The 27,958-nt window shown below is 39.5% G+C and overlaps 3 protein-coding genes across 3 annotated transcripts; 1 reads left to right on the plus strand and 2 right to left on the minus strand.

The window, feature by feature from the left end:
• Positions 1-195: 195 nt before the first annotated feature.
• Positions 196-10,425, minus strand: LOC109988043 (solute carrier family 13 member 2). Its single transcript, XM_020639379.3, has 12 exons — positions 10,201-10,425; positions 7,695-7,823; positions 7,458-7,594; positions 7,047-7,300; positions 6,484-6,676; positions 6,234-6,356; positions 5,936-6,145; positions 5,528-5,622; positions 3,723-3,838; positions 3,464-3,625; positions 3,122-3,259; positions 196-2,769 (listed from the first exon to the last, which is right to left on the minus strand). Exons 1-12 carry the CDS (start codon positions 10,300-10,302, stop codon positions 2,641-2,643), a joined length of 1,788 nt encoding a protein of 595 aa, XP_020495035.2. The 5' UTR covers positions 10,303-10,425; the 3' UTR covers positions 196-2,640.
• A 2,426-nt stretch (positions 10,426-12,851) lies between these two features.
• slc46a1 (solute carrier family 46 member 1) lies at positions 12,852-20,350 on the plus strand. The gene is made up of 6 exons (XM_020639324.3): positions 12,852-13,377; positions 14,345-14,736; positions 14,819-15,297; positions 16,396-16,479; positions 16,688-16,844; positions 18,055-20,350. The coding sequence occupies exons 1-6, from the start codon at positions 13,057-13,059 to the stop codon at positions 18,107-18,109; spliced, it is 1,488 nt and encodes a 495-aa protein (XP_020494980.1). The 5' UTR covers positions 12,852-13,056; the 3' UTR covers positions 18,110-20,350.
• Positions 20,351-20,452: 102 nt separating this feature from the next.
• sarm1 (sterile alpha and TIR motif containing 1) lies at positions 20,453-26,613 on the minus strand. The gene is made up of 8 exons (XM_020639323.3): positions 25,542-26,613; positions 24,146-24,764; positions 23,844-24,056; positions 23,659-23,750; positions 23,248-23,574; positions 22,921-23,110; positions 22,090-22,211; positions 20,453-21,791 (listed from the first exon to the last, which is right to left on the minus strand). Exons 1-8 carry the CDS (start codon positions 26,003-26,005, stop codon positions 21,674-21,676), a joined length of 2,145 nt encoding a protein of 714 aa, XP_020494979.2. The 5' UTR covers positions 26,006-26,613; the 3' UTR covers positions 20,453-21,673.
• Between the last annotated feature and the right edge of the window lie 1,345 nt (positions 26,614-27,958).

Raw genomic sequence — 27,958 nt, forward strand, 5'->3', positions numbered from 1 at the left:
AAGATTAATCAAGTCAAGGCAGGTAAAGTTATTTCATCTTAATGTTGCTTTTAGTCTCTTGCTGTATAACAAACGTGTTTTTGCAGCACCAGATCAAAAAATTTGGTCTATAAAAACATGTTAAGTGCATTGTCGTTGGTTTCTCAAATAAAACATATTCATAAATCAAGAAATGAATGTAAGATCAAGCAAATGTAAATTAAATCCCATCTTTAATGTCAGAAGAAACTAATTTATGATTGTCTTATAAAAATGTAGAGAGAAACACCGAGAGTCCCTGAGGCAGTTAGATTTATTACTGACATCACGGTTTGGCTCAGGCCGAGGTTATATAAAATCCGCAATAACTATTCCTGTCCCAGGGATATTTCACGATAAAATGTGCAGCTGTCTCCTCCAATGACTTAAAATTATAATTTAACCCCAACTGACCTCCCTTGATAAAAAAAAACATCTTTAAAAAGGCTCAACACACTCAAAGTGTTTTCCAGGGTTTTTACTAAAGCTGGTAATAATGTATCATGTACCTAAGATTATCAAGATCTAAAAAGTCTTGAGCTCACCCAGTAAATCTAATTCATTTTAGCTTGGTAAATGGAGAAAATGTCCCTCATTCATGTTTTTTGTTTGTTCTGTTTATTCAGTCTAAGTTTTAACAAAGGCTAATACCAAAAATCTTACAATCCCCAAAAGCTTTCGAGTAGAAATTGAACTGCAGACTAAAACATCCTAATTGTTGATTTGTTAAAAGATCACAGGAAAAAAAGGACTGGCTTACGTTATGATTTGAAGAAGAAAAAAAAGTTGCCATTAAAAATGAAACCATAACATATCATGACATAAATAGTTCTCTTACCTCTGATAGTTGAAATTCATCTCAACTTCATAAACTTCCATCACTGTGAGAAAATACAGTATTTCCTTTGAATGATGCTGTCTTTTAGTTTTTACTGGAGGAATGGTCACCAGATTGCAAAAGAAAATTTTGGATTTTATAACTGCTTACTTGTATGACCTGTCTGTACTGTACTTTCACCACTTTAAAATCCGGTTTAGCTCAGAGCATTCACATGTAACAAATTTATATAAAACCCTGCCAAACAGTTCAATGAAATATTTTCAGTTTCCTGAAATTGATTTCCCTTTCTTTCAATCATTTTGCCTATCTCCCTCATTGACCCTTGGAGGGATTTGCCTTCTGTCCTCTTGGATCTCTTTAAATTAATTGGGGACCCAGTGGTCCTAATCCTATGGATGGCAATGAGATTTGAATCCATCATTAAATTTAACAGTCTCAGCCAAAGGTACAGTGAACCTGCAGGATATTTTTTTCCAAAGATTTATGTTCTTTGACAATGAATATTCTGCTTTTCAAAAACAATTTATTCAGAATTGCATGTAGTTTTTTGGGGGTTTTTTTTGCTCTGAGTTACCAACTAAAAGTAGAGATGAGTATGGTTCATTTAAGTGTAAATATCCCACACTCCAGCCAAATCTGTAAAATAGTTACTGATGTTACCATCCATTGTGTCCTATATAAAGAGCATTCCTCTACCACACTTAAAGGCTTTATATGCAATTTTTCACACTTAAATATAATAGAAATCAAGTATATCCTCTGAAAATAACTCTGTGAGTAATGACTGTCTACAATGGGTGTAACACCCGAGTCCCACTGTCTGTGATGTTTTCCAAGTTTACCGAGTCATATTTTCAGTTTGTTGACATCGCCGAGACAGCAGCCGGTTCATCCCCTCACGTATAAAAGTTGTTTAATTGAGGGACTAGAGAAAAGAAGAATAACATACTGTACTCACTGCTTAACTGTGTTTCTAGATCACACTCATTTCGGGTAAATTTACATGCAGTGTGAAGATATGAGCATAATAAAGATCGCTAGCATTAGCATGCTAACAAAACAATGCATAAAGTTGTTTTGGTTTCATGCTGGTTCTCAAGGGCGACATCTGCTAGATCAAAAAATCACATATAAAGCCTTTAATCATTTGGTAATAACATCTCATATGAAAATCCATTAGTAAGCACGTAGAACAACTACATAATATTTGTTTCTTGTTGTTGATTAAACTTTAAACTTTACTTGTTTAATTATAATTAGGATAATGTAACATTACATCTTTCGGGTTTTCATGAAAACTCAAATGATGTATGTTTAGCCCTAAAATTACTTCTGCTAGGATAAACACTTGTGACATTTTTAAGTTTTTGAGTGAAAATCTTATAAATCAATGCTTTGACACTTCAAGTTTTGAGTTTGGGTCGTCTTGGTTGACTGTCCAAAGTAGGATTTGTCCAAATGAAGTGATCTCAGTTTAGTCAAAACATCAACAAAAGGTGCTCCAATGTTTCCCGGCCATCACGTTCGGTTGTTTCTGAAGAAGATCACAATGTGAGGAAGGATCTCGGATTGAAAGCTGCATAGAAGAACCTGTGCAAGCACAAATGGACAGACCTTGAGTGCACACCAGGCTGTACTGGCTGGGGTGTTCAGGTGGGCTTAACACAAAAATTACAAAGTCATTGTCAGACAGGTCCTCCAGTCGTAAAATCCCGATAAATAATCTGATATTTTTTTGTGTCCAACAGTTTCTCCCTGTTTCCACTTTCTTAAGTTCATATTCAAGGAGTTTTAGAGACATTTGCCCAACTTGGAAAGGTGTCTAGCTGGAACATGGCCACCCCCCATGTGTTAATGGCAATGTTGATGGTTATGACTCCGATAATGTTCAACATAAATCCAGCTTTTGCCTGAAAAAAAACAACAGAAAATAAGACATATTGACATTTAGACCTTCATCAAAGACAATACAGTTTTTTTTTGTCAGAGTGGGTTTTAATACAATGTAATAATATCAAGTCCAATTTTCCAAAAGACATGCATACATTTCATTTGCACGCTTGGTCTCCCTGAGCTTAGTTAGATATTTGACTATTATTATTGTTATCATACAAGATATGATGTTTATGCAAACAGAAACTAATGTTCACGTATAAGGATTAAGATAATCTGCTTATCTGAAATCTGGATATGAGCCTTTATCCAAAACTCCTAGTGTACATCAAGACACTCATGTACAGGTTCTGTTCTCTGAGGTCTTACCATGTCGATGACGCGAAGGTTGCCGTAGGAGAAGGCGATGGCGTTGGGAGGTGTGGCTACAGGCAGCATGAAGGCCAGGTTGGTAGCAAAGGTGCAGGGAAGCATGACGTACAGCGGATGAACCTTTATAGCAGTTGCCTGGACATAAAGATTTATTTCTACATTCAAACACATGCAGGTTTAAATTTATCAGGTCGCCATTGTTAGACTTCGCTGTGGGTAGTATACACAATCCATTAAGATGCTAAACCAACCAAAAGCAAGCAACTGTCCTTGTACTACAGCAATAACACAAAGCAAAGTCGTTAAAAGATTAAGAAATTATATTGTGCTTTGTCTCACCATTGAGGCCAGTATGGGTAGGAAGAGAGTTGCGGTAGCAGTGTTGCTGGAACATTCAGTGAACATGGCCACCAAAAAACACAGCAGGATAGAGATGGCAAAAGGAGGGATGCTCTGCAGCGGTACAAGACTTTCTCCCAGCCACGTGGAAAGTCCAGATTTCTTTAGACCAAATGAAGATACACAAACCAACATGAGCTCATTTGTACACTTTTTTTTTGCCTCAGAAAAATGTGGACTTAAAGATCGTCTGTCTTACCTCACTTCCTTGGGCCATTGCAAAACCGCCTCCAAGGAGCAAAACAATGTTCCATGGCATCTTTTTATGGACGATGTCCCAGCTTAGCAGCGGTGAAACGGCTTCAGCAGATGCCCCTATTAGGAGGGACAGAAACAGGTTAATTGCACAAATTCTGCATTTGGTAGAATAGACAAAGATAATGATCTATCTAACCTAACTGTAGAATACACCAGCTTTTATTGTCTGGTTATATGAGGTTTTGACCATCGTGAACTCTGTAAAGATAAACGGAAATGTGATAAACTGCTAAACTATCACTAAAACCTGATTTAAGTGTGATCTTGTTACTAGACTTTGAACTTTTTTTTCATTTTCCAAGGTGAGAAATGGACTTTGGCAACTCGAAGGCTGCCACAAAAGCATTGTGTCACTCTGCTTGCTCTTCCACTTTTTTAGGAGCACAGAAGACTCTGATGCTTGCAGGAAGCAGATTGACACATTTAACTAAGGTTACCATTGGAATAAATTACTTTTTGGGCCAAAAGTAATTTGTGTAAGTAACAGCACAGCATGAGCTGCAGTGCAGGCCTGACCTGACCATGCAGGCCGTGCTATCAGCCTACAACTCAGGAAACATTTGTGACAACACATTTCACTAAGCCCCAAATCAGCAAGATGAGTTTTCACAAGTAGTGAAGGCTATTGAGTGTATCTTTATCTGTTACAGGACACACCTCTTAGGACAGATGTGGTTACAAAACTGCACCATTATCTTAAGCATTTGACTGAGCACACAAATATTGCTGTTTGTATGCGTTTGTTTTTTTACATGATTTATAGGACTGATTTAATGAGTACCTGCATTGTATTCTGTATTCGAACGTTATTTCTTTTTAAAATAAAATAAGATGTAACAAGTAAATGAATACTTCCCATTGGGCTATCCAGATGTGCAAAGATAGAACCAAATACAAGATAACAAAGGAAAGTATATAAAGATGGACAAAGAGACAGCTGTATGAGAATGATGCCAAAACACTCAGAGGCTGAGTGGCTGCTGTATAGGTCATAAAACCCTCCTACTCCATGTTTACAGATGGGACATGGGTCAATCTACAGAGCATATTCAATGCATGTCTTTTTTTTCCACAATAGTTAATATCATGCTGATTTATGTCAAAGTGTTTATTTTTTTAATCAGTTATTTGATACAAATTTGGCAGCGGATTCTACATTATATTTGACAGATGTGTTGACGAGGTAAAGCGAGAAAAAACGTAACCAAAACCAACAATGCAGTCTTTGAAACTTCCATAACTGTGAGCATCTGCTTCAAACCCACACACAAATATGTTCTGCTGTAGACTGCACTGACCTGAGGGGTCTTTGATGATTTATCAGTAAGTTCAATATCTGCTCCAGTTAGCAGAAGGGGGTTGCTGTCAATTCCCCATTTCAACCAGCCTGCTCCCTTCTTCGCATGTCTGACCCCAAATAACATCACCAGTGCAATATGTCACCAGCGGCAGAAGTGCGCGTATTTTGGTTTCGCTTTTGTACAACGGAAGAAGATGGAGATGCATTGTCCATAATAATATGCAGTCAATGGTTGAAACAATTACTTAGCGTTAGGGGTTTTTTCAAAATAATTTTATAACAGTTACCAAACAATGACAGCATTAAGCATGAATATATTACGCAAAAATACTCAATAGAAAGTTTGTTTTGTTCATATTTAACATTTTGTAACATTTTTTTGATCGCATAGGGAAAGCAATGCACTTGTTATTCACAAAATGAAAAGCTGCATGTCTTCAACCTACCGTCCTCAGACTTCCTGTTGCAACTCGGTAATTTGGACGGGATACAGAAGAAAAGGGAAGACATTAATATGGCCACAGTGCCATCTGTGACGTACCTGATGAGGAAACACATTTCATGTATTAACTTGAGAACACTCGACGACCGTCTTGAGTTCACTGCAGTGATGACAGGAAACACTTTATGAATAAACCACAAGACTCAACAGAGGAAAACAGGTTTGAACAATTCAAGCTTCTGACTTGAGACCATTCAAAGATTAAAACTTCTTTAGAAGGACCAGCACTAAGCACGACAGAAACCTTTAATAGTTGACCCTTCCTTATATTTACCTCCTAGTTTTGGTCTATCCCTGGTGAACTGTTCACTTTATTAGGTCATGAAAGGCTTTGAAACTTATTTATACTCACGTTTTTTCTTTGTTGAAGAGCACAGTGGCCCAGCCAGGCATAAACCCAGGATTCCTGGTAAACCACAGAAGAACCAGCAGCGTGAAGATCACCAGCACACAGGCCTCAGCGAAGCTCATCCTGCCCAAATTTTTGTACTGGTTTTTGATCACCTGGTACGCCTCTCTGTCGCCTTCCTTATTTGTGCCACATCCAAAGGACTTTTTCAAGCTGATATAACACAATGTGAAGATAAATGACTCATTTAAAAAATAGTGAGATATTAAAACAAAGAACGACTGCAATCAATGGAACTTACTTGAAGCCAAAAAACATTAACTGCAGCCACAACCAAGACAGGGCGAGCATTAGCACCATGTTTGGGAAAGAGAAGCCAAAAAAGCTTGCAAAGTTGATTAGGCCTCCATTCTCTGGGAAGAGTCTGTTGATGAGAACATTTGGATCAGAAGCAGGTAGAACCCAAGCAACTAACTCTGTATCTGGTTTGGTTTTGATAATTGAATCCAGGCCGAGTAAGAAGTGTTTATTTGAATGTTTGGAGGTCTTACTCATTTATCTGACCTTGCAGGATGACATTGGGTGTTGTCCCAGTGAGGGTGGCTGTCCCACCGATGCTGGCGGCATAACAAACACTCAGGCTCATGCCTTTCCTCCAATTATCATACTTCCGCTTTGCCTTCATTCTGCGCCGCTCAGTCGCTGGACTCCTGTCACTATCCTCTGGAGTGACAAAAGTCAGACCTTCAGCATTGGAAAGACGTCTTAATTTTTGAATCTATTGATTGGGCCTCCATTCTCAGTAGTTTCTGTTATTTCTGTTGGATTTCAAGAGTTCTGTGAAAGTTTACTATTACATGTCTCTGTTTGGATGAAGGCAAGGGTGCATTTGGGACTGTGTGGCACTCTGTCTATATTCTATGATGTATTTCTCTTTTATAGACGGGGCTGTTACTTATATAAAGTTTTGAAGAAGAAAAACCATACTTGACGTCACATAATTTTCTTTCACGCTTCTGCTGTCATTATCTCTATCTGTATCTGCAAAAAGCAACAACATTAAAATATAAAGCAACAAAAAATTCACAAGTAAAACATTAACCCTGTCACACACCATTGTTGACGCTGCTCTCAATGGCTGTGACCTCCATCTCATTGCTTTCTTTAATGTCCCCCATCTCGAACACCTGGTTTTCCTGACCATCCTTTGCAGCAGCCACGTTACGATCCCTCTCTTCAGCGGCGGCCTCTGTGTCACGGAGCTGTTGCAGCACAGCGCTGGTGATAGGCAGCATCATGGCTGTGGAGGCAGCGTTACTGATCCACATGGACAGAAAGGCTGTGGTGCTCATGATACCGATCAACAGGCTGTAGAGGATGCACAACAAACAATAAGATCAGGAAGGAATGTAAAGAAACGTTAGCTATGATTAAAAACACAATTCATGTTCAGGGGGATCCCCATACTTCATTTGCTTGATGCAGTATGTGTAGGTTAATGCATGTAAAGAATAACATTTCTCACGGGGCTGGCTTCATCCCCACAATAAGCAGAACATGAAGGGCGATCCTTGTGTGCAGGTTCCACTTCTCGACAGCCATTGCAACCATCAGCCCACCCATAAACAGCATGTTGGAGTCTTTCAGGTACTGTATAGAAACCTTGAAGACGGGATAAGGAGAGCAGAAGGGATATCTAGAAAGGCTTATGTAGGAGCATAGAATGTATTCCTTGTTTATTAAAATAATAAAAAAATAATACCTCTGTTGCTTGCATGATGCCCAGCATGGGGTAGAGAATGACAGGCAGCAGGGCAGTCACAGCCAGAGGGAGACACTCTGTACACCAGTACAGCGCCATGAGGATTATCACAAAGCCACATTTTGCCTCCTGTAATGACAGATACACAGTACAAGCAGAAGTGCATGATTTTACTGTAAATGATTTAAAATCTGCATGCTCTTTGTGGGAATTTTGCGGTCAGAATATGTTGTGCCAGATATGTAAAAATACCTTAAACATTGATCATTTTTTAGATCATTTGCCATAACTATCATTTCATATTTTAATTCAGTCCAGTTCAATGGCCCCCAAGTTGCTCGCCACTGAGGCTGAACACCAAAATAAGCACGGCTTCCGTTCGCATGAGCATCAAAAATTGAAGTACATCATGCATGATGATGCTTCTTTTAAATTTTTACTAGTATTTCGAATTTATAATGGTGGATGTAAAATGGTCCATGCAAGCATTTGATTATTTATGACAGTTTTTTTAAAGTTCACATAGGTGTTATTGTGCTGAACAAAACGTGAACAGCTAGACATAACTGTCAAACAGCTATAAGGGTTCATCTCAAAATACATTGAGATCTATCGAGAAGATGATTTAGCTGCTGAACATTATCCCTTTCTTTAATTGATCATAAGATTTCTAAGTGTCACTGGCTGGCATCCTGCACCAGAGAGGGTGCAGCTAAGACAACAATGTGTTACGCACACTGACATCTTAGAAGCTTTGTGATGATCAAAGGTAACCTCATTATGTTGCATACTTTACAGATTGAAGGAAAGGGGAGGGGGGGCAGTCTCGAAAAAAAGGTTCTCATTTCTTTCATAACATGATATTATATCTGGTCAGTGTTTCAGGTGGGAGTGTGTTAATTCAACCTCCCCTGTGAAGTGAGCCATCCCTTAATGCTAGAACAACCTTTTTGAATCACTTTCATTACTAAAGTATACACAGCAGAATCAGCATTCAATGACCTCATTAACTGTAACAAGTCTCTACAAAACATTTTTTTTGTTTGCCCTTCCTTTACAAATGGCACTTCTCTCCATTACTACCATGTTGCCGACTGTGTTATACGCAGTCATTTTTACAATGCTGTTATATGAGATAAGGTCAGGGTGGTGTCAGGACCTTTGTACTGGTTTACCAACAAATCACATTCAGTTGAATTTCAAGATTATAAACTACTAGTACTAAAGTTGAACAAGTTTCTGAATTCGGCGCCAAATTTCTGTCTTTTGATATTTCAGGATATTAAGTATGTTATTGCAACACAAATAAATGTTGCAAAATGACACATGAAATGCTGTATTGGACATCAGCAACGTGAGTAACTGTTACATTTTTATATGAACAGTTTAAGGTATCGTAACAATAAAGCAGCATTTAAACGCAAGCCCTCTTTATAGATGAAGCAGCGTGAGTAAAAGACTTCCTGAACACTGCTGTGCAGGAGTTTACGTGAAGGTAATGCAGACAGAGAGGCTCTGATGGTGGATTTTTTTGCATTTAAGGGTCAAAAATTATCCAGACTTTCTGGCTTGAATAGGAGTTCCTGCCATTTTTTAAAATAATTCAGGTCCTGAGAGGTGCTTTGTTCGACACCGATGGTATTAATATATTGCACTGTTGCATTATTAGTTTCAATTGTTGGTTTATTTATTTAGCTTTTAGAGAAAAAGCCAAAGGTCAAAGTCAGATATGGGAAGAAAAAAACACCCAGGGATTCCTGCTATGAGGTGTTTCCCTTGATGCTTCACCTGTGGCTTTAGTTTTAGTGAAGGTAGAGACAGATCAGTCTTCTAATTGAAGTAAATCCTATGAGATAATTTTTGAGATATGGTTTGACACCTAAACCCAGAGTGTTCAGTGAGGGTGACATAGAGACACTGAAAGATGTCGTCTAGAAATGATTCACCATTGAACATTGTTTCTCCATCATAAACAGACACTTGGTTGAGGTGAAAGAATGTGAACAGCGATTTATAATCTGACCCTAAAGCAAAACTCTGAGGAGAAATCAAAATGTGATTTCATCCATTCACATTTTGTGATGTCATCCATTCTGGAAAGCACCACTTTGCAAAGTTTTTTTTTCAACATGACAACAAACATGACTGCTCATGCAGTGAGATTACACTTGGAGAGAAACGGCTGATAAAACGCCGACAGAAGTGGACATGCCTTTAAACTGTCCAGGCCTTACTGTAATATTATAGAGGAAGTATGGGATCATCTGGAAAGAGAAATAAACTAAAGACAGCCTAAATCTAAAGAAGACGTCCGGCAAGTGCAGAAAGAAGCCTGGTAAAATATATAAAAAGATTACTTAAGAACATTTTAAGACTGTCCCCCGAAAAGTCAAGATCAAAATGTGAAATGGTCCAAGGGAGGTCACACTAAACACTGACTTTTGCCTGTAGAATCCATTTTGTTCCAAAAATTGGATAAGAACTCAATTTGTGTTTTTTTTCTTACCTGGGTTTGGATGACCAGCGGCAGAGGCAGAAGTAAAAGAGGAGTCAGGACTATCACGATGTAATTCCTATACCTCCACAGAAGTGTAAGAAATCCAGCCATGATCCACAAATAGCCAGAGAGGAAGAATATCAAAGAGACAGTGACAGACAAAGCCACAGTATTTATGGTGGTATTAACAGTATGTCAACCTAGAAATAGGTTAAATATTAACTCAGGAGTGAGGGGTCTGCAGGTTCAGGGTGTGTTTCCCTGTAGTGAAAAGGAAATATAGAACGTGAGATATCAGAAGCTATTGGCAGCAGAGAAAAAATAATCATCTTTGTTATCTTGATTACACAATATGACTTCTGTTTTATCTGGATTAGAAAGATGGTATAAAGATAAACGTGCTCTATAAAAGTGCCTTTGAAGTTTTCAGGCGACTTAAAAGACTTTCTGACTTAAGTCAACACCAACATATCATTCTTCCATTCATACAAAAAGCGACACACTGAAAGCTTTGCCTCAGGAGAAATGTAGGGTTCTTACCTATCTTACCCAAGGAAACATGACATGTTGACTGGAAAAGCAAAAAACCACTGATGTACCAATTAGTGGACAAGCCGCTCTATTTCCTCACACAGCCATGCCGATTGAATAAACATGGTGACCATTACAAACACACTGTATTCCCACAATAATCCACATTTGAAATTTGATGGTGTGACAAGGAGTCCAATGATATTGTGAGCATTCAGATTCTCATGTAAAAAGGACATTTAAAAAAATTTAAAAACCCTGTTCCAAAGAAGACCTATGTCAGAGTACATTTTGAATAATATCAGGATGATATACATGAAGTATAAAAAGTATGAAATTATATATTTATATTTATTTATATATAATTATATAGTGGTAGTGCACTTGGTTGTGATGGAGCTTTACAATGCATGTAAAACAAAAAAAAAGACTCAAAATGCAGTGTAGTACAAGCCTTAATGAACCTATTACATTAGGCTACTACATGACTCATGTGTTTTTAAAGTCAAAGCAAAAAATAAATGTGGAACTAATACTGTAATAACCCCTCCTTATGTCTGACAGGACAAACAAAAATGTTTCTGAAAGAGCAGAGGACGGTAGTCTACGAAAACAAAACAAAAGGGGTAGAGGCCTTGTAAATAAATCACGTGGGAGTAACTGAAAAACAATCTTGTGATTCCAAGGAAAAAGCCTCCCAGAGCTGAAATGTGGACGAACCAGATCACTACCTACTGTTGGCCCGGTGTGTGTGTTTGTGGGTGTGTGTGTGTGTGTGTGTGTGTGTGTGTGTGTGTGTGTGTGTGTTCATGCGCAAGAGGATGATAATTGATGTTTTGTAGCCGGGAGCAACCTTAAGTTTATAGCTAATTCCGATCAAAGTCCCAAAAAGTTATTACATAGCCCCAGTCATTTTCAGAATAGAGAAAAACAACTTTTTAAATGTATGACTTGTCTTTTACATAATCTTCTAATAGACAGAGAAAGAAAAGTGACATAAAATAATGAAGGGAGCTTACTTAAAACAGAATAAGAAATTACTTCTGAAGATAATGTTGTAACTAACTTTTAATAACTTGTCAATGGTAATAAACATGAGAGGAGTATTAAAACTTCTCAGGTTCTTAAGAATGGGCAGACCGCCTGAGACTCCCAAATTAAAGAGATGACAGAGGTTGCTCTTTAAAGGATTTTTTTCATCATCCTAAGCCATGTTTCTGGATGTAACAGCTCTGTGCAGCAGAGGTCACCATTTAGGCAGCATGGGGAGAATTCACAACATGATTGACATAACATAACATGAGATCGTTGATTGTTGATGGACGGCTTGCCTCCCCCCAACCCCTCCTTGCTCCCTATCCCTCTTCCTGCATCTTATCCCATCTCTCCCCCTATCCCCTTCCAACCCCAGCACAGTCTAGGCCTGTGAAGGCTGTTTCGTCATAAGCCTGGGATCCGGCCAAAGATTTCTGCCTTTTAATAAGGCAGTTTTTTTCTTACCACTGTAACTTTTGCTGCTTTGCTAAAGTGCTCATGATGGATAGGCCGGGTCTTTGTAACATAGCAATAAGTAAGGTCTTTTACCTGCTTTTTGTAACATAACAATGAGTAAGGTCTTTTACCTGCTTTTTGTAACATAACAATAAGTAAGGTCTTTTACCTGCTTTTTGTAACATAACAATGAGTAAGGTCTTTTACCTGCTTTTTGTAACATAACAATGAGTAAGGTCTTTTACCTGCTTTTTGTAACATAACAATGAGTAAGGTCTTTTACCTGCTTTTTGTAACATAACAATAAGTAAGGTCTTTTACCTGCTTTTTGTAACATAACAATGAGTAAGGTCTTTTTACCTGCTCTTTTGTAATGTTAACAGACAAAGAGTAAGGTATTTTACCTGCTTTTTGTAAAGTGTCTTGAGATAACACTTGTTATGAGTTGACGCTACACAAAATAAACTGAATTGAATTGAATTGAATCGTATTTCTTTTTAACGCGTGTCAATTTCGGACAGAAAAAAAACGGTCTCAGTGGTCTTTACCCTGAAATGTAGTTCTCATCTTCGTCCAGAGGAGGCTGCTGAACTCCAACTTTCATGCGCAGCAGTAACACCTCCTCTGAGCTGAGCTGGTAGATAAGTTACCTTCAAGCTGAGGTCACTTCACCCACTCACTCTTGACAACTTTATTTGTTGAAAACACCGGCGTTAGGATGATTTTACGTGGCTAACCCGCGACTTTACGTGAAGGGAGCAGAGAGCAAGTTTAAATTGAGGGAGTTAACCTACTCTGAATATAAAGTGACAGTTCATGTGTTGAAGTTAAGGACGGCTTGACATGGACGAGCGGGACACCGCAGCTATCCTATCCGGAGATGTGCTCAGCGCCACTTCCACCGAGGAAGAACTTTCCACGTATGGCTCATGTGGACTCAAAGATGAGGCTGCTGTCTCGACCACCCGCTCCTGGCGACCACCGTTTACATGCCCGCTGCCGCTGACTGTAGAGCCGGTCATGTTCCTCTCCATGTTTTCAATTGCCCTGCAGTCTCCATTGGCCACTCAGTATGTGTGGGACCGAGTCAGCGATGATATCGGTTACAATGGCTCCAGGAGGTTGAGCTGCAATGGCTCCTTGACCCCGGACCCCCTTCAAGAGGTTAGGTCTTCATGTACTGATGTAGATCCTGTTTCAACTCAATTCACATTAAATTCATAGGAAAACCCCAGTCTGTTCTCGTTGTATTTGCCATATGTATGATTTAAATACCATGTTCAACTACTTACTCGAATTTTAACATAAATTAAAGTTGCTTGCTTAGGTTAGTGGGATTATCTGAGATTATGAGATTCAACTGTTTTTTTCCCTCTTTATTTGCTGTAGAAAATAAGTTACCATGAATTAGAAACTAATGAGGGTCTCAAAATGCTGCATTTCTTCCTCTCAGCCAGAACACCAGTTTCATAGTCATCTGTGATGTTACTGATTCAAACACACAACATCTTTATGTTGCATTGTCAAGTGCTTGAAATTGAATAGATCTTGCAAAATGAGCACAGCGAGCATGCAAAGCAACACAATGAGGGGTATTAATGTTAACACTAAAAATAGTTTGTGCTTATATGCAACAACAACACACTCACATCACTATTGTACCATTAAAGCAAGGCAGCACTGAAATACATGAATGCAGGTAGGCCTACAATAAGTAGCAATGGGACCATACATACATACAGAAGAGGCCAGTAGATCATCTGTGCCAACAGGTGCATTGATTGTAAAACAGTTTGATGTGCTCTTCCCAATTAATGGAAAATACTCTTTTTTGTCCTCGCAAAATGAAACTCAGGAACAGTTTCCTCAAAGAGGAACAATAGTCACAAGTTGAAACTAAGCAGCTTAATCATTGAGAACCAGTAGACGTTGTTTTAAAGGTCAGCAGTTTTGTGTTCTGTTCTCCAAAACATCTATTTGGGGTCAACATTTAAAAAAAAAAAGTGTGCATGATAAATGTGATCATAGGTTGAATAGAGGCAAAGTAACCACAACTTGAATATCCTCAGTGTAACTTCTCTTTTCTGTCAGCTGAGAAATGTGCTTGACTGGGCTTTTTATGTTTTCACAGCAAGTACAAACCTTGACAGCCCACTGGAACCTGTACATCAGCCTTGGGGGCTTTTCTGTAGGCATACTGGTGGTGCCTCTCCTAGGATCTTGGAGTGACAGTGCAGGTCGTAGACGTGTCCTCATCATCCCTAACCTAGGCATGGCCGTCCAAGCGGCGGTTTACCTCGTAGCCATGTACCTGAAGCTACCGCTGATCTGGTTTCTTATCGGCAGACTGCTTAGTGGCCTCACAGGGGAATTCAATGCTGTCGTGGCTGCCTGCTTCTGTTATGTTGCGGACATCAGTGACAAAAAATCCCTCACCCTCAGGGTGGCAGTCTTGGAGGCTTGTCTGGGCCTTGCAGGGATTCTAGCCAGCGTTATAGGTGGGCAGTGGCGAAAGGCTCAAGGGTAAGAAATATGCATCATAGTGCGTAAAAAATCATCATTTATACATGTGCCCTTTATCATTTATTTTTATGCCTGTGTTTAGGTACATCAACCCGTTCTGGCTGGTCCTAGCCACTAACTTGGCCACAGCTCTGTATGTTTACCTGTTTGTCCGTGAGTCTGTCCCGCTAGACCCAAATGCCAAGCTCCTAACCTACCGCCATCATAAAACCGTCTGGCAACTCTTTTCGACAGGAGGCATCAGCGGTCAGACAAAGGGAAGCTTTCACAGATACAGGCTGTGGCTGTACATGCTGAGCTTCTTCCTGGTGGTGACCATACACTTTGGCAGTAGGGACTTGTATGTGCTTTATGAGTTGAGCTCACCGCTGTGCTGGGGCTCTGCCCTGATTGGCTACGGAGCGGCAGCTCAGCAGATGGCCTACCTCACCAGTCTGATGGGGCTGAAGCTCATGCAGCACTGCCTGAAGGACTCCTGGGTGGCTGTCGTGGGTCTGGTCTCTAACATCTCTGGTCTGCTGGTTCTCTCTGTGGCTGACACCACCCAGCTCATGTTCACAGGTGAGACAAGCGAGAATAGAGTCATACTTCTTTCTGCAATGACCTCAATCCCACTTTACAAACCCAACACAGTTTTTGCAGTTGGCTATTCAACATGAGTCTGGTTCTGCTCAAGGTTTCTGACTGTTAAAAAGTTTAACTGGAATATCCATAACAATTCATTTGTTATACAAATAAAGATTGATTAAAATAAAAAGTATTTATCTTAGCATTATTGACAATATTCAGCCATTATGAAGCATGACTACATATATGACAAAATAAAGTCTTATTCCTTGAAGAAAAAAGTTTGAATCTTATTTAATACCAATGTGAAGCTCCTTTGAATAGCTTTCAGCTGTTTATAAAACAGACTGAAATTAATAATGCTGTCTTTACATGACCTACTAAAATAAAGGAGACCATCAGGTGATTGATTATTATTATATAGTTATATTTCTTATGTGTCACTGCAACACAAATCAGTTGAAGTTTCTCACAGTAGCTTTAATGACAGAAGAAGTGAACATTTCCCTTTTACTCTTACTGTGCTCCTTTGTTTGTGCTTTACAAGCACTGCCAAATGGTTTCGAAAGACATGAACACTTTTTCCAGCCACAGGTGAAACTGGTCTCACATTATCAGTCAAATATTGTCATGATGTCACAGCTCAGCAAGTTACAGACTGAAGAGACCTTGTGCTTGTTGGGAACCTTGAATACCAGACAATAAACACCCAGCTCCGCCAACACCCTGTGGACATAATCAGCAAAAATGAACCTTGGATTGTAGTGGAAATATAAACGATTGCTTAGTTTCTGCACATTTTGAAGCCTATTTGTACAGATAAATAGATTCCATACATACAAATACAAAACTAGAATTAGGATATTGCCAAAGAAATCACAGTATTTCTAAAAAAAAAAGAACAAGGACACATGACATGTTGACTGGAAAAGCAAAGAACCACTGATGTACCAATAAGTGGACAACCCGCTCTATCTCCTCACACAGCCATGCCCGATTAAATAAAAATTGGGACTAATGGTGACTTGGGGGGAGTCGGGTTGGCCTGCCTGAGGTCTACATTATGTATCAAATATATTTTTCTGTCTCCAGGTTATGCTCTGTTGTTCCTCTTCATGGCTCCGTTGCCCGTGCTCAGGTCAAAGCTGTCTAATCTGGTGGCCCAATCAGAACAAGGTCAGTCACTGAACATGAACAAAATGCAAGCCGTCTTTAACCCAGCGAAATGTGCAATGGTTTCAAAATGTGAGGATGGTGTTGAAAAAAAGTGTACTAATAGTGTATTGTTTTCTTGTGTAAATGAACCAAATGATCAGGATACAACTCAAATTGAGAGCTAGCTTGCAGTTTGTGTACATATCAGTGTGTCTATTCTCTCTCCCAGGCGCCCTGTTTGCATCTGTTGCCTGTTTGGATAGCTTCTGTTTTCTTGTGGGCAGTGGCCTCTTCAACTCACTCTATCCACTCACGCTGAATTTCATGAAGGGTTTCCTTTTCCTCTGTGCTGCCATTCTCCTCTTCATCCCCGCTGGGATAATTGGGTGAGTTTTGAACATTTTACTGTTTTTTAACCCTGTTATTAGTTGTCGAGTTGCTTAGTTTTTCTTCTGACTTCAGTTTTTATAAGCCTTAAGCTGTAATGTGGAAACAACAAGGATACATTCAAGAGAGTATGTGTTTGATTTCATTGCTCAAAAGTTTTCTTGTTCAAACTGCATTGACAACAAATAACGCTTACAACCTAACGACACATATCACGAGAGAGAGAGCTCTCATGTTGCTGTTGTACTGAATGTCAGCACAGCTCGACCTTGTTCCAAAGATAATCACAGCATGCTGATGTTCAGTGCAACAGCACGACCTAGAGTGTGATATTGCTTTTTTACAACAGCAGTAGAAACTGATAAGCAACAACATATTGTTAAATGAATCGTTAAGATTGCTTCACTAAATAAAATATTTTCACACACTGATTCAAACTGAACTATTGCCAAATAACATATGAACATTTTCCTGCCCTCTGTGCGTGTCTACAATATGCTTTGTATTTTGTTCATTCAGCTGTTTTTTCTCCATTTCTCATACAGCCAATGAAAAAGGAGCACTTCTTTTTGGTGGGGGGGGGGGGGGGAGGGGGGTTGTAATTTCAGTGCACCAGCTTAATCATCCAGACAAAAACCCTCTGCTGCTGTCTGTTACGTACATTCACAGCACATCCTTCATTTAAGGTGGAGTGATACCTGTGCTTAGAAGTCCTGCTGCTTTTGTACTATGTACCAGTGCTCATGAAATTACTCTTTAATAATAATACAAGTTACAAATCAGCCAGAACTTGGCGTGCAATATATAATTGAATAAAAATTAGGATGGTTTGTGTGGTCTGTGGAGCTTAATTATGTTTTCAATTAACATTTTATATTCCTGTTAATGTTTTTTTTTTAATGTGGACCCTAGGAAGAATACCTGAGCTCTAGCATACAGCTAATGGGGATCCTAACAAATAAACAAATAAAAAGGATTTGATCATCATGCCAGCATTTACTGTGGTCCACCATGTGCCAGTGGATTGTGGCGAATCTGCATTTCTTCAAAATTGTTAAAACTTTAATAGACCATTCATTTTTGAAGTCACAAAGATAAAGTAATGTTATTATTGAGTTTAAGTAGCTAAGCTTACAAAACACAACAATCAGAATACAAACATCAATGAGAGGAAGAGATCATAACCCTTTGGTATATTTGATTCTCCAGTTTCATGCAGTGTTTCGACTCCAAGAAAGGCCACAGAGACTCCTTGGTGTCCTGACCTGAAGAGAGAGAGCGAGAGAGAGAGAGAGAGAGAGAGGGAGAGGGCAAGAACCTGTTAGAGAGTTAAAGGTGAGGTGAGTAGCTCTGACACACATGACCTGATGTGTTTGGAGAGACTTTTGATTTTGACACAGTGACGGAGAAGCTGACTGCTATCGGGATTCTTCATCTTAGTCACAGGAAGGTGATCAAGACCCAACCAAGAATGAACCTACAGTACTGACTTACATTATGCATAAACTCCTCTGCTATTATGATGAAATAGTGGAGAATGAGGGCCTTTCTAAATCATTCATTATCCTAAAAAACAAACCATTGTGTTCAGATATTTCATCAAGACATTTATTGATGTTTGAGACTCAAAACGATTTACACTTGACTGAATAAGCTTAACAGAAGTTGTTAAAAATAAAGCATATCAAACCATATGGGTATTATGTAATGTATTTAAATGATCTATAGTAACATTTCAGTCACCTGACACAGGTGTGCTTCCCTAAAAACAAGCACTGCCTAAAGAAGGCAGTTTTTAATGACAAAAGGATAAGCATATAAGCAATAAGCTTGTTGGAAATAATCACCTTTATTGCTAGCCCACTGTTATACTGATGTTTATTAGTCTTGAGTCTTTTACTCAACAAGTATTCTGACTTTTTTGTTTGTTTTGATTTTGTATGTTTTTATATCTAAACATTCTTTTCCAAAATGTTTCTTGTAAGCTGCGAGAGTATAATGTGTAGAATAGTTCATTAGCCATGATAAAGCCTCATCATTTCTCTGAAGATGAATACACCTTGAATTGTAGTGGAAATATAAAAGATTGCTTAGTTTCTGCAGATTTTGAAGCCTATTTGTACACACAGATAGATAGATTGCATACATACAAATACAAAACTAGGATAAGGATATTGCCAAAGAAATCACAGTATTTCTAAAAAAAAATTAAAAAAAAGGACACATGACATGTTGACTGGAAAAGCAAAGAACCACTGATGTACCAATAAGTGGACAACCCGCTCTATCTCACTTATAGTCTATGGAAGTTGAGAAAGTGAAATTCCCAAAAGGTGGGTGAACATTAGTGTTTGTAAAATATATAAGATCTAAATATACGTTCATTCAGCTCAAAGGTTAGCGGCTGGATTTGATGAACAGTAAGATTTGGCTGTTTTTACCGACCACGTTCACACTCTTTTTCTGTGTACAGAGTTAGAGAGTGTTTGAGCATTTCATTTTTTTCTGCAACTCAATGCTTCTACTGAACAACAATGACAGTTGTTTTTGTACCTTTCCCTTCTTACATAACGTTACTACTTAGTTTATAATGCCACAGGTTAAGATAAGATTAGACTTTATGGATCTCATACAATCCAATTCCCCAAGCTACGCAGCAACACATCATGTATTCAGAATGAGCTCTGCCTTTCAACCTTTGCATAATGAAAGCTGTGCACACACATGAAAGCATCAATTTGAATATCTAAAGATATAATGTGTAGAATAGTTCATTACTTGAATCAGGTCATTCTCACTGATGACTAGCATATTTTTATGTACTTTTACTAAATGTTTAATGTAGACGTTTTAATCTGTGGTACTTCCACTTTTGCTGAATTCAAATCTGTGTACTTTAAGGCCAAGTACCTTAGATTAATGGTATCGCCTTATAAAGATAAATCATCTGTGCCAAACATGTTAAAACAGAGTCATCGGTAATACACAGCAGTGAGGGGAAATGTAACCGCCATCTCTCTCTATGAAGCTGAGAGCACGGTCCAAACTCGTTGAATAGCCCCCCCCTCCCTCCCTCCCCTCCACTCCATTTGCCATAAACAACACTGGATAGTCCCAGAGCACAGCCCCACACGGCCAACATGCACAAAGGGGTCAGGTCCTGGTGGCACAGTGAGGGAACAGGAGATGCCAAATCAGCTTCAAAATGCACGAGGGGGGTCTAAAGGTTAAGTGAATTGATCTGCATGCAGATTGTTTTAGACTCTGGGCGACAGTTCGATTTGTTAATCTGGTCAAAGCCATTGTGCAGACAGATAAAAAACTGACCTAAAAGATTGTTATTCCTTCATCCTAATCAGGTGTGCAATATTTATGTGTTGCATTGTTATTTATCGAAAAATAAACTCTTCATTTTAAATGTTTGTGATAAAGATATTGGTTAAATTTGTTTTCTGTTCATATGTCAGACACTTTAATGAAGTAAAAATAAAAGATTTGACCTTCATTTTTTCTCCCCAACACATTTTATTCTTCATCATGTTGAGAGAACGTTGGCTGAAATGTGTTTGTTTCACAGTAAAGACTTCATTGTAAAAATAAACCATGGTTTACTACTTGGAAGAAAAAGTTTTATTTTACAGGGACAATGTTTATTATAATACAATAACTTATAATGGACAAAAAACACTTAGAAGACTAGATCAAAAAAATGACAGTTGAACAGCAGTTGCGTTCAGCCTTTTGTGGAATAATTGAACAAACATTACATGACAAACACGTTGATGCTTGATTTGGTTATTTTGCAAGACTAAATACAGATTTCATCACTAATGTATTCAAGCAACATTGATGTATATTTGTATCGATCTTTGTCTGAACAGGTGTTTATATATGTTTTGCAATTTGTTCTCTATATTTGCAAAAGCCTCAGTGCTCTATATTGCTCGATTTTATTGTTTCCATTTCCCCGCTTCTTTTTAGCACAGCAGGGGCTCAAGGGTGAATTTTCAACAACAAAGCAGATTTAGCATTAAACACAGACTAATCTGTGTTGATAAACCCCTTGTTTGTTGTAATTAAGCTGAGTGAAGTACACTACTTTGTAACTGCCGACAACAAGAGTGTTCAAAACAGAATAAACGCTCTTTCACTGCATTTTACCCATTTTTACAAAGGGAAGGAAATGTTTAATACTGCAGTGAAACGTGCATCCCTTTTATCAATATTTGCTTAAATTAGGGTTGCACTTATACATTATGTAGCTCATTTATTTCTGTACAATACCTCAGGCCCTCATCTTTGAGTTACGCCCACTTTTGGACTCTACCATCATCCATAATCACAAAAAGGTTTCTTTTCATATTTCTGACACATTAACAAAACATAAATATCAGTAACTCAGAGACCTACTTTGGCTATGACAATGTACAGTGTGTGGGTTAAACAATGATGAGTGTTTATAGTTTTATTCAGACTAATGTGTTAGTAGAAATTGCTGTTTGTTTGAATAACTGCTGGGTGCCAATGAAGGCTGATCTATCACAGTTCTATTCCTGAGATACAAAAGGCATACACTGGACCTGATTGCACATATACAGCAGTGTGAGGGCACTATCGTTAAAGGCGCACAGTTTCTTATATACAATCTGGAATCCTTTTATTGTTTCAGTTTTTGTTTTGCAGGATATCACGTCTTTTGTTTGTGAGCATGTAATCTTATTCACATGCATTTGGGCCGAGTTTAATCAGCTGCCAGCCAGCTCACAATTGACGATGTTGAAATTTGGCATCATTGGAAGTTATTAAAACTGAAATCAAACTGTTTACATCACTTTGTTTCTTTTTTTTGCCCTTTGGAGGCATCTTTTGCATCCATTTGGTCTTGTTGTCCTTTCAGAAAGCGCAAGATCTTCTCGATAGAGGCCTCTTGGTATTCATGGGACCATCTGTGTTTAAAAGAGACAACATGCATTCAATGATACTTATGGATAATGGATATTTGAATAAATGATCTGTAATTCGATACTATTTCCAAACAATAATCAGGTTGTATTCATTATTCAGAAATAAAAGAGGCTTTCATATATTAATGATCTTAGCCTGAAAATAGAAACTGTAGTGCTCACGCAAGCAAAACTTAAACTCTTACTTCAGCTGTTAAACCTATTGAGAAAGGGATTTCGGATAAAAATTAAAGCTATAGTTTTGGGTTTATTTGAGTTTTCAGAGATTTTGGGGACTTACTTGATGCCATTGAAGTTGAGTATTGCCCTCATGTCCTCTGGCAGAGACATGGGGTCAGGCCACATAAAATTGTCTGTAACAGGTACTATGTTCTTCTTCCCAGCCAGGGCTGTGACTATCTCCTGCAAAATAAATCAAAGTCCCTTTGAGTGTGTAAAACAGCAAAATGCAATATCAAGACAAATTATCCTCGAATCCCTCGAACCAGCTGCAAGCATAGTAACAACTGATCCTTTCTTTTAAACAACAATATTTATGTGACAGGTAATCTCAAGTAAGAGTTCACACAGGGAGTATTAATGCAGCTTGACCAACACGTTAGCACAAAGAGTTGATTTCTGTCATTCAGCAGAAAACCACAGCTAGTGATATGTTTGATCATGTTGAAAGTATTAAAAGAATATGTTACCTAGAAAATGTGCAGAGTTCTAGTATGGACATGTGGCCTACCAATGAGAATGTAAAACTATAACTTCATAATCAGTAGCACTGCAGCTAAAGAACAAAATGTAACCAATAATGATCAGTGATTGATGATACTTTTGGGGTTCTTAAAAGATATTCCAAAATGGACTGAGTCCCTGAATCAAGGCATGGAAATTTCAAAATACAACTTAAAGACATAGCTAGGTTCATCGCAAACGGTCTAGATGTTGTATGCACCCTTAAACAATCTGATTTGAAGGATTCCAGCTGAATCTTTTTAGCTGTTGTAACAATATATATTTGGAACACCTTGATAAGGTTACAGGTTGATGTTTCCAGTGAAACTTTGGATAAATCAAGACTTGAAATGTCAACATGGGTCCGAAGGAATGGACAAATGCTTACCTTATGCACCCAGTCTTTCATGGCAGTGTCACCCATGCACTTGTCGAGGGCATTGGCGGACAGCACCAGGATGAAGTTTTTTGCCCTCTGTACACTCTGAATCAGTTTGTCCTCGAATTTACCAGCCGCTAGCTTTTCTACATCAATGAAGACACTGTATCCTCGGACCTGTAGGTGCACCTTCAGAAGACTTTGGACACGGAGAAATAAGAAAGTCAGTCAAAATGAGCAGTGTGGAAGAAACCAACTATTTTTGCCTTGCCTTTTTCCTGGCCCCTTATATTTTACACATTTCTCTTACTGAATTAATCATGTATCAGTTCTGACCTTGCCAACTGGGAGCCCGTAGTCCGACGGTAGCTGATAAAAACATCAGGCCCTGTTGGCTGGGCATCAGTGTGACACGGTTTTGAGGGCTTGCGGCTAAAGGACAGCATCTTAGCCCTGTGGACTCCGTTGACAACGTGGCAGTCATGCTGAAGTTGCTGATCGGTCAGGTGTTGGACATTGTTGAGATCCACTCCTGACTGGACAAGCCCGTAGGTGTACTGACGGAATCGAGGGTCAACATCAGCTAACCAATCAGCCATGTTGTTTGGGTCACATGTGGAGTAGTTGGCGTAGGTCTTCAGCACTCGCAAGTCTCTCAAAAACCTGAAGGTGAGACAGAAAATAGACATTTTTAGACCAGTCATAAATTCACAGTCAGGCACTTATTGAAATGTTTGTACCACTTGCCTTTTGCGAGTGAGTCCTGCAGTCATGCCCAGATCTGCACTCAGATCCTGGTCTGTGACGTTCAGCAGGAGGTCTCCATCCACCTGGAGCTCCTATTTTGGAAGACGATGAGAGCGAGAGATATCAGCCATTGTATACAATAGAAGGATCTTTATACTTCTAACTCACTGTATGCTTGAACATACCTGGAAACGGTCACAATAGGCACTAAAGCCAACCTGCTGCAACCATGTCTGGACTTCACAGGATTTCCAATTGGGCACACTTGATAGGATACGTTTCGGCACTTCCTCTCCCATCAGACTTAGCGCCCGCTTGGCAAGGGAACAGGCTGTGCCATTGCTGGAGTACATGACGATTCTCTTTAGACTTTGCACTGCTCCAATCTCTTGAAATATCTTCAAAGGAAGACAAAATTAAATTCAGTCACAACTCTACCAGACAGTGATATATCTCAAGTCTTGTAGAAAGGAAACAGGGAATGTACCTTAGTGTTGCGTTGACGAGACTTGATGCTTGACTCAACGCAAAGGTAAAAGGCTGCAATGCACTTTCCCTCAAGTCTTGTGCCATCCAGTAAAGGCAGAAGATGCTGCAGATCAGATGCCGTCCTACCCTGCATGCTGTCCGTACTGTCCAATAAGTTGCGGGCAAAGTCATCCGGGTCCAGGGACGCAATGAATGGCTCCACCAGCTCCAAGGTTCCAGACTTCACCACCTCCTTCTCAATTTCTTTGTTTGCCGCCAACACAGTAACAGCCAGACATGCGTGGAAGCGAATGAGTTCATCCTCTTTGGAAAAAGCCAACGGAAAAAGCCACTCAGCTGCCTGTTTCTCGATCATCCATCTCTGGCAGCGGTGGCCTCCGTACATAGCACAGTTTGCTAGAGCCACAGCACAGTGGCGCAGTACAGTGGGGTCTGTACCTCTGCACCAGAAGAGGAGTGCGTCCAGGGCCCCGTTAGAGATGAGGTGGACAGATGTCTCCTCTGTGTGTTTGAACATGTGCTCCAGGATCCCTGAAACACTGCGGGCAAGCTGAGCGTCTTCCTGCTGTCGAGTCAGGTTGAGGATAACCCCAAGACCCAGACGGGCAATGTAGTCTCTGTCAACAGGAGTTTTTAAATGGTTAATGAACTTGCGCTTGTATAGCACTTTTCTTGTCTTCAGACTACTAGCCAAAGCGCTTTTTCCACCACAGGTCACACTTATCCCTTCATACCACATTCACATACTAATGGCAGAGGCTCTTAATCAAAGTGCCCATCAGTATATAAACTAATCCATTCATACACATTCACAAGTTGCTGTCTTCTTTCCCAAAGACACTTCTATATGTGACTTTAAGGGCTGGAGATTGAACCACCAACCTTTGCTTGAGAGACAACCATCTCTACCACTAATCCACTGCCGCCCTCAATGTGGTTGTACAAAATTTTACTAAAACAATCACTTAGCTGGACTATATCTTAAAGGATTTAAGGACATACTCCTGATAAAGCGAGGCAAATATGATTTGTAAGACAACAACAATATTGTCAATCAATCCGGGCTTAAACAATAATTATAATCATTTGGTCATATTAAGGTTTTAGAATGAGGTTAATATTTTTTGATATGTGGTCTATGCAGTTTTGTCCTGGGTATATCACATGCCATAAACACATTGTTCTACTTTTGCTACTACTGTTTTACATATACAGTATGCATTTAATATTATTACATTCTAAGATGCATGTGTTGTCTCATTGAACAATGTGATGCAGTTTACACACTTAAAGCTGAACTCTTACTTAGTTATTCATAGCAGTGCTGCTGTGTAAGACAGTGTAATATTCAAAAAGGTGTTCATGTCATTTGTTTATCCCTGTTCACGCTTTACCTGTTCTCTGAGATGAGGATCTGCTCCAGCAGTTTTGCAGACTCATAGGTGATCTCCACAGCAGGTATCTGCTGAAGCTGCAGCAGCAGCTCCAGGCCTCCATCTAGCCGGATCCTGTTACAGATCTCCTCGGCCACCTGACGGCCTACAGTGGGCAGGACCCAGGCCTCCTCCACCAGCTGGAAAATCTCTGCGATGGCCCCGCGGGTCTCTTCTGAGTCCGACGTTTCGTTTGCTGACTTCAGCCTCCTGATGGCGCAACGCAGGGCGGGGAGCGAGCTGCCCAAAACCGCCTGGACGTCCGCGTTGATGCCCGGAGAAACAGCTTTAGGGTCCGAGCCGGAGCCGCTCCTGCCTCTCTGCAGCCGGCTAACATACTCTGGGACTGTGAGTCTGTCTGTGCTGAACATGATGGAGAAATGTCGATAGAGCCTCCACAGGAAGAGAGCAAGAGAAAAGAGCATCTACCAGCAGAAACAGGTCGATGTTTTTTAAACAGGCCTCAAATATGTGTCAGTGTTTTCCGGTGTGATATCCGCCTTGTAAACACTCACAGATGCGCCAAGCTGTTGTTAATCAATGTTGACAGCTTTCATCAAATTGCATCACCGCTCTCTGCTGCTGTCATGTCCGGCATTAAGCGCGTACACACTCATAAGCAGATCTGGATCTTCCCTGCGCATAGTCCTGCCTCAGCAGCTGCTGCTTTGTCTCATTATCATCCCACCAGCCCAGACCTCACCTGATACAATGACGGAATATGTTTACAGAAAAGACATTAAAGAGGAAACATCTAAGACCAGTGCCTCAGTCTGACAAGCCCAAGAAACCACTCCTACTTGTTGTCCGGAGAGTAAATTGTCTTTTGTTGTCTTGTCTCTGTGTCACTGATCTTCTGCAGACAAAGAAGGCCTGTTTTTCCTCAAACACGTTCTTCTTCCAAGTTATCTGACACACTGTAGCGGCTCGTCACCTGCCAAAATATGACACCCCTGTGAAAAAGCATCCCGATTGACCTATCGCATTCCTCGGCCAGCAGCATCAGCCGGTCGGTCTGTGTATCTCCAGTGGTCTCAGCACCGCCCACCGGCTCGGGATAGTACAAGGGAAGAGCGGATAATAAGAAGCCCCCTCCCCCGCCCATCTCCCTCTTCTCCCTGCATCACAGCCGGTCAGAGCATGCTCATCACCGGGCTGCTCTAAACAACACACGCCATCTGCTGGACAAACTGGAGAATAACCTCTGATCATAATTTATGTTTGCCAAATGTTAGTTTATTTTTATATCATTCTATAATTACCACTGGAAATAGCTAGGCCTATATAAAAATGGAGTTGGCTGGCACACTTAGGCTTAAAGTGTATATATTACTAAGAGATCGTTTACTTGAAAAATGTGCTGCAAATACATGTCATTTGTCTGCATTGAAAACTAATTGAAATGAAAAACAAAAAAAAGAAAATCCAAGAAATGGTGATTGAAATATTTTCGGCATGGGACTTAAACTAACATTGAATTTATTAAAAATCTATATCAACTCCTGTGTTTTAGGCCACAATGCCAATGTCAGTATTTTTAGATTTAGTGTCACTGCTTCTATAAACAAGCAGACATATAAATATTAAAGAATTCATCGTTTCCCCCTCTAAATATGGCACTTCTGAGAGCATTTTATAATGTCATGTTATTATATAATGTTAACTGAATAAATTAAATGTGGAAAAACACAGTTAATCTAAACTATTTAGAGAGCGTGTTCCTGGTGTATGGTCTGTATAGAGAGATACTGTGTCAGAGGACCCACAGAGTACATCTAAACTCCCAGCTGATTGTGCCTTAACATGTATTTTTAAACAGTTGAGTCAATATTTTTTAAAGTTATTAAAAAATATTGATCTTCAGAAATGTGAAAATATGTTAGTTCAATCTGAAACATACCTACAGAACTGTGACAAGGAGAGTGCTTATAATTGGTACGTGTTCATACATTTTTTGAAGCCTATATCAAGAGGGGTGGGGTCAGCAAGATCCAAGATAAGCTTTAACAATGTTAAACCTAAATAAATAATTATGTTGTACTAATATTTCAGCTGTCTTTGCAGTTTAATGTCATCGCCCTTTAACACCGCCGCTTAAGCATTACACATTTCTGCTGCTGTAAAAGTCTTTGTTATCTTGTGACTTTGTGTCATACTGTTTTGCAAGACAGCAACGCAGACCGGTACTTTGCTCTTGTGTCCTCACTGAGGCCTCCCAGTGACATCATGTTACATCATGTTACAAGCTAAACTCAAGTCTAGAACTGAAAGAAAGTAAGAATGTAATAATAAAAAAAGAGGATGATGCTGATTAAGTTGCTCATTCTGGAAAGTGAAATCTGTGAGCACTGTAGTTTAAATGTCTCACCTAGCAGTAA

This window comes from Labrus bergylta, chromosome 11, assembly GCF_963930695.1.
Source record: "Labrus bergylta chromosome 11, fLabBer1.1, whole genome shotgun sequence".
Lineage (NCBI taxonomy): Eukaryota > Metazoa > Chordata > Actinopteri > Labriformes > Labridae > Labrus > Labrus bergylta.

Bases quoted from the DNA above. Each gene is read 5' to 3' on its own strand.
- LOC109988043 (XM_020639379.3), bottom strand. From the start codon at position 10,302: ATGGCTGGATTTCTTACACTTCTGTGGAGGTATAGGAATTACATCGTG. The intron at 7,824-10,200 runs GTAAGAAAAAAA...CTGTCATTACAG, and splicing joins CGCTGGTCATCCAAACCCAG to GAGGCAAAATGTGGCTTTGT. The intron at 3,626-3,722 runs GTAAGACAGACG...TTTGGTCTAAAG, and splicing joins CAATGGCCCAAGGAAGTGAG to AAATCTGGACTTTCCACGTG.
- slc46a1 (XM_020639324.3), top strand. From the start codon at position 13,057: ATGGACGAGCGGGACACCGCAGCTATCCTATCCGGAGATGTGCTCAGC. The intron at 14,737-14,818 runs GTAAGAAATATG...GCCTGTGTTTAG, and splicing joins CAGTGGCGAAAGGCTCAAGG to GTACATCAACCCGTTCTGGC. The intron at 16,480-16,687 runs GTCAGTCACTGA...TCTCTCTCCCAG, and splicing joins GGTGGCCCAATCAGAACAAG to GCGCCCTGTTTGCATCTGTT.
- sarm1 (XM_020639323.3), bottom strand. From the start codon at position 26,005: ATGCTCTTTTCTCTTGCTCTCTTCCTGTGGAGGCTCTATCGACATTTC. The intron at 23,111-23,247 runs GTCAGAACTGAT...CCGTGTCCAAAG, and splicing joins ACGGGCTCCCAGTTGGCAAG to TCTTCTGAAGGTGCACCTAC. The intron at 22,212-22,920 runs GTAAGCATTTGT...TTTATTTTGCAG, and splicing joins TGAAAGACTGGGTGCATAAG to GAGATAGTCACAGCCCTGGC.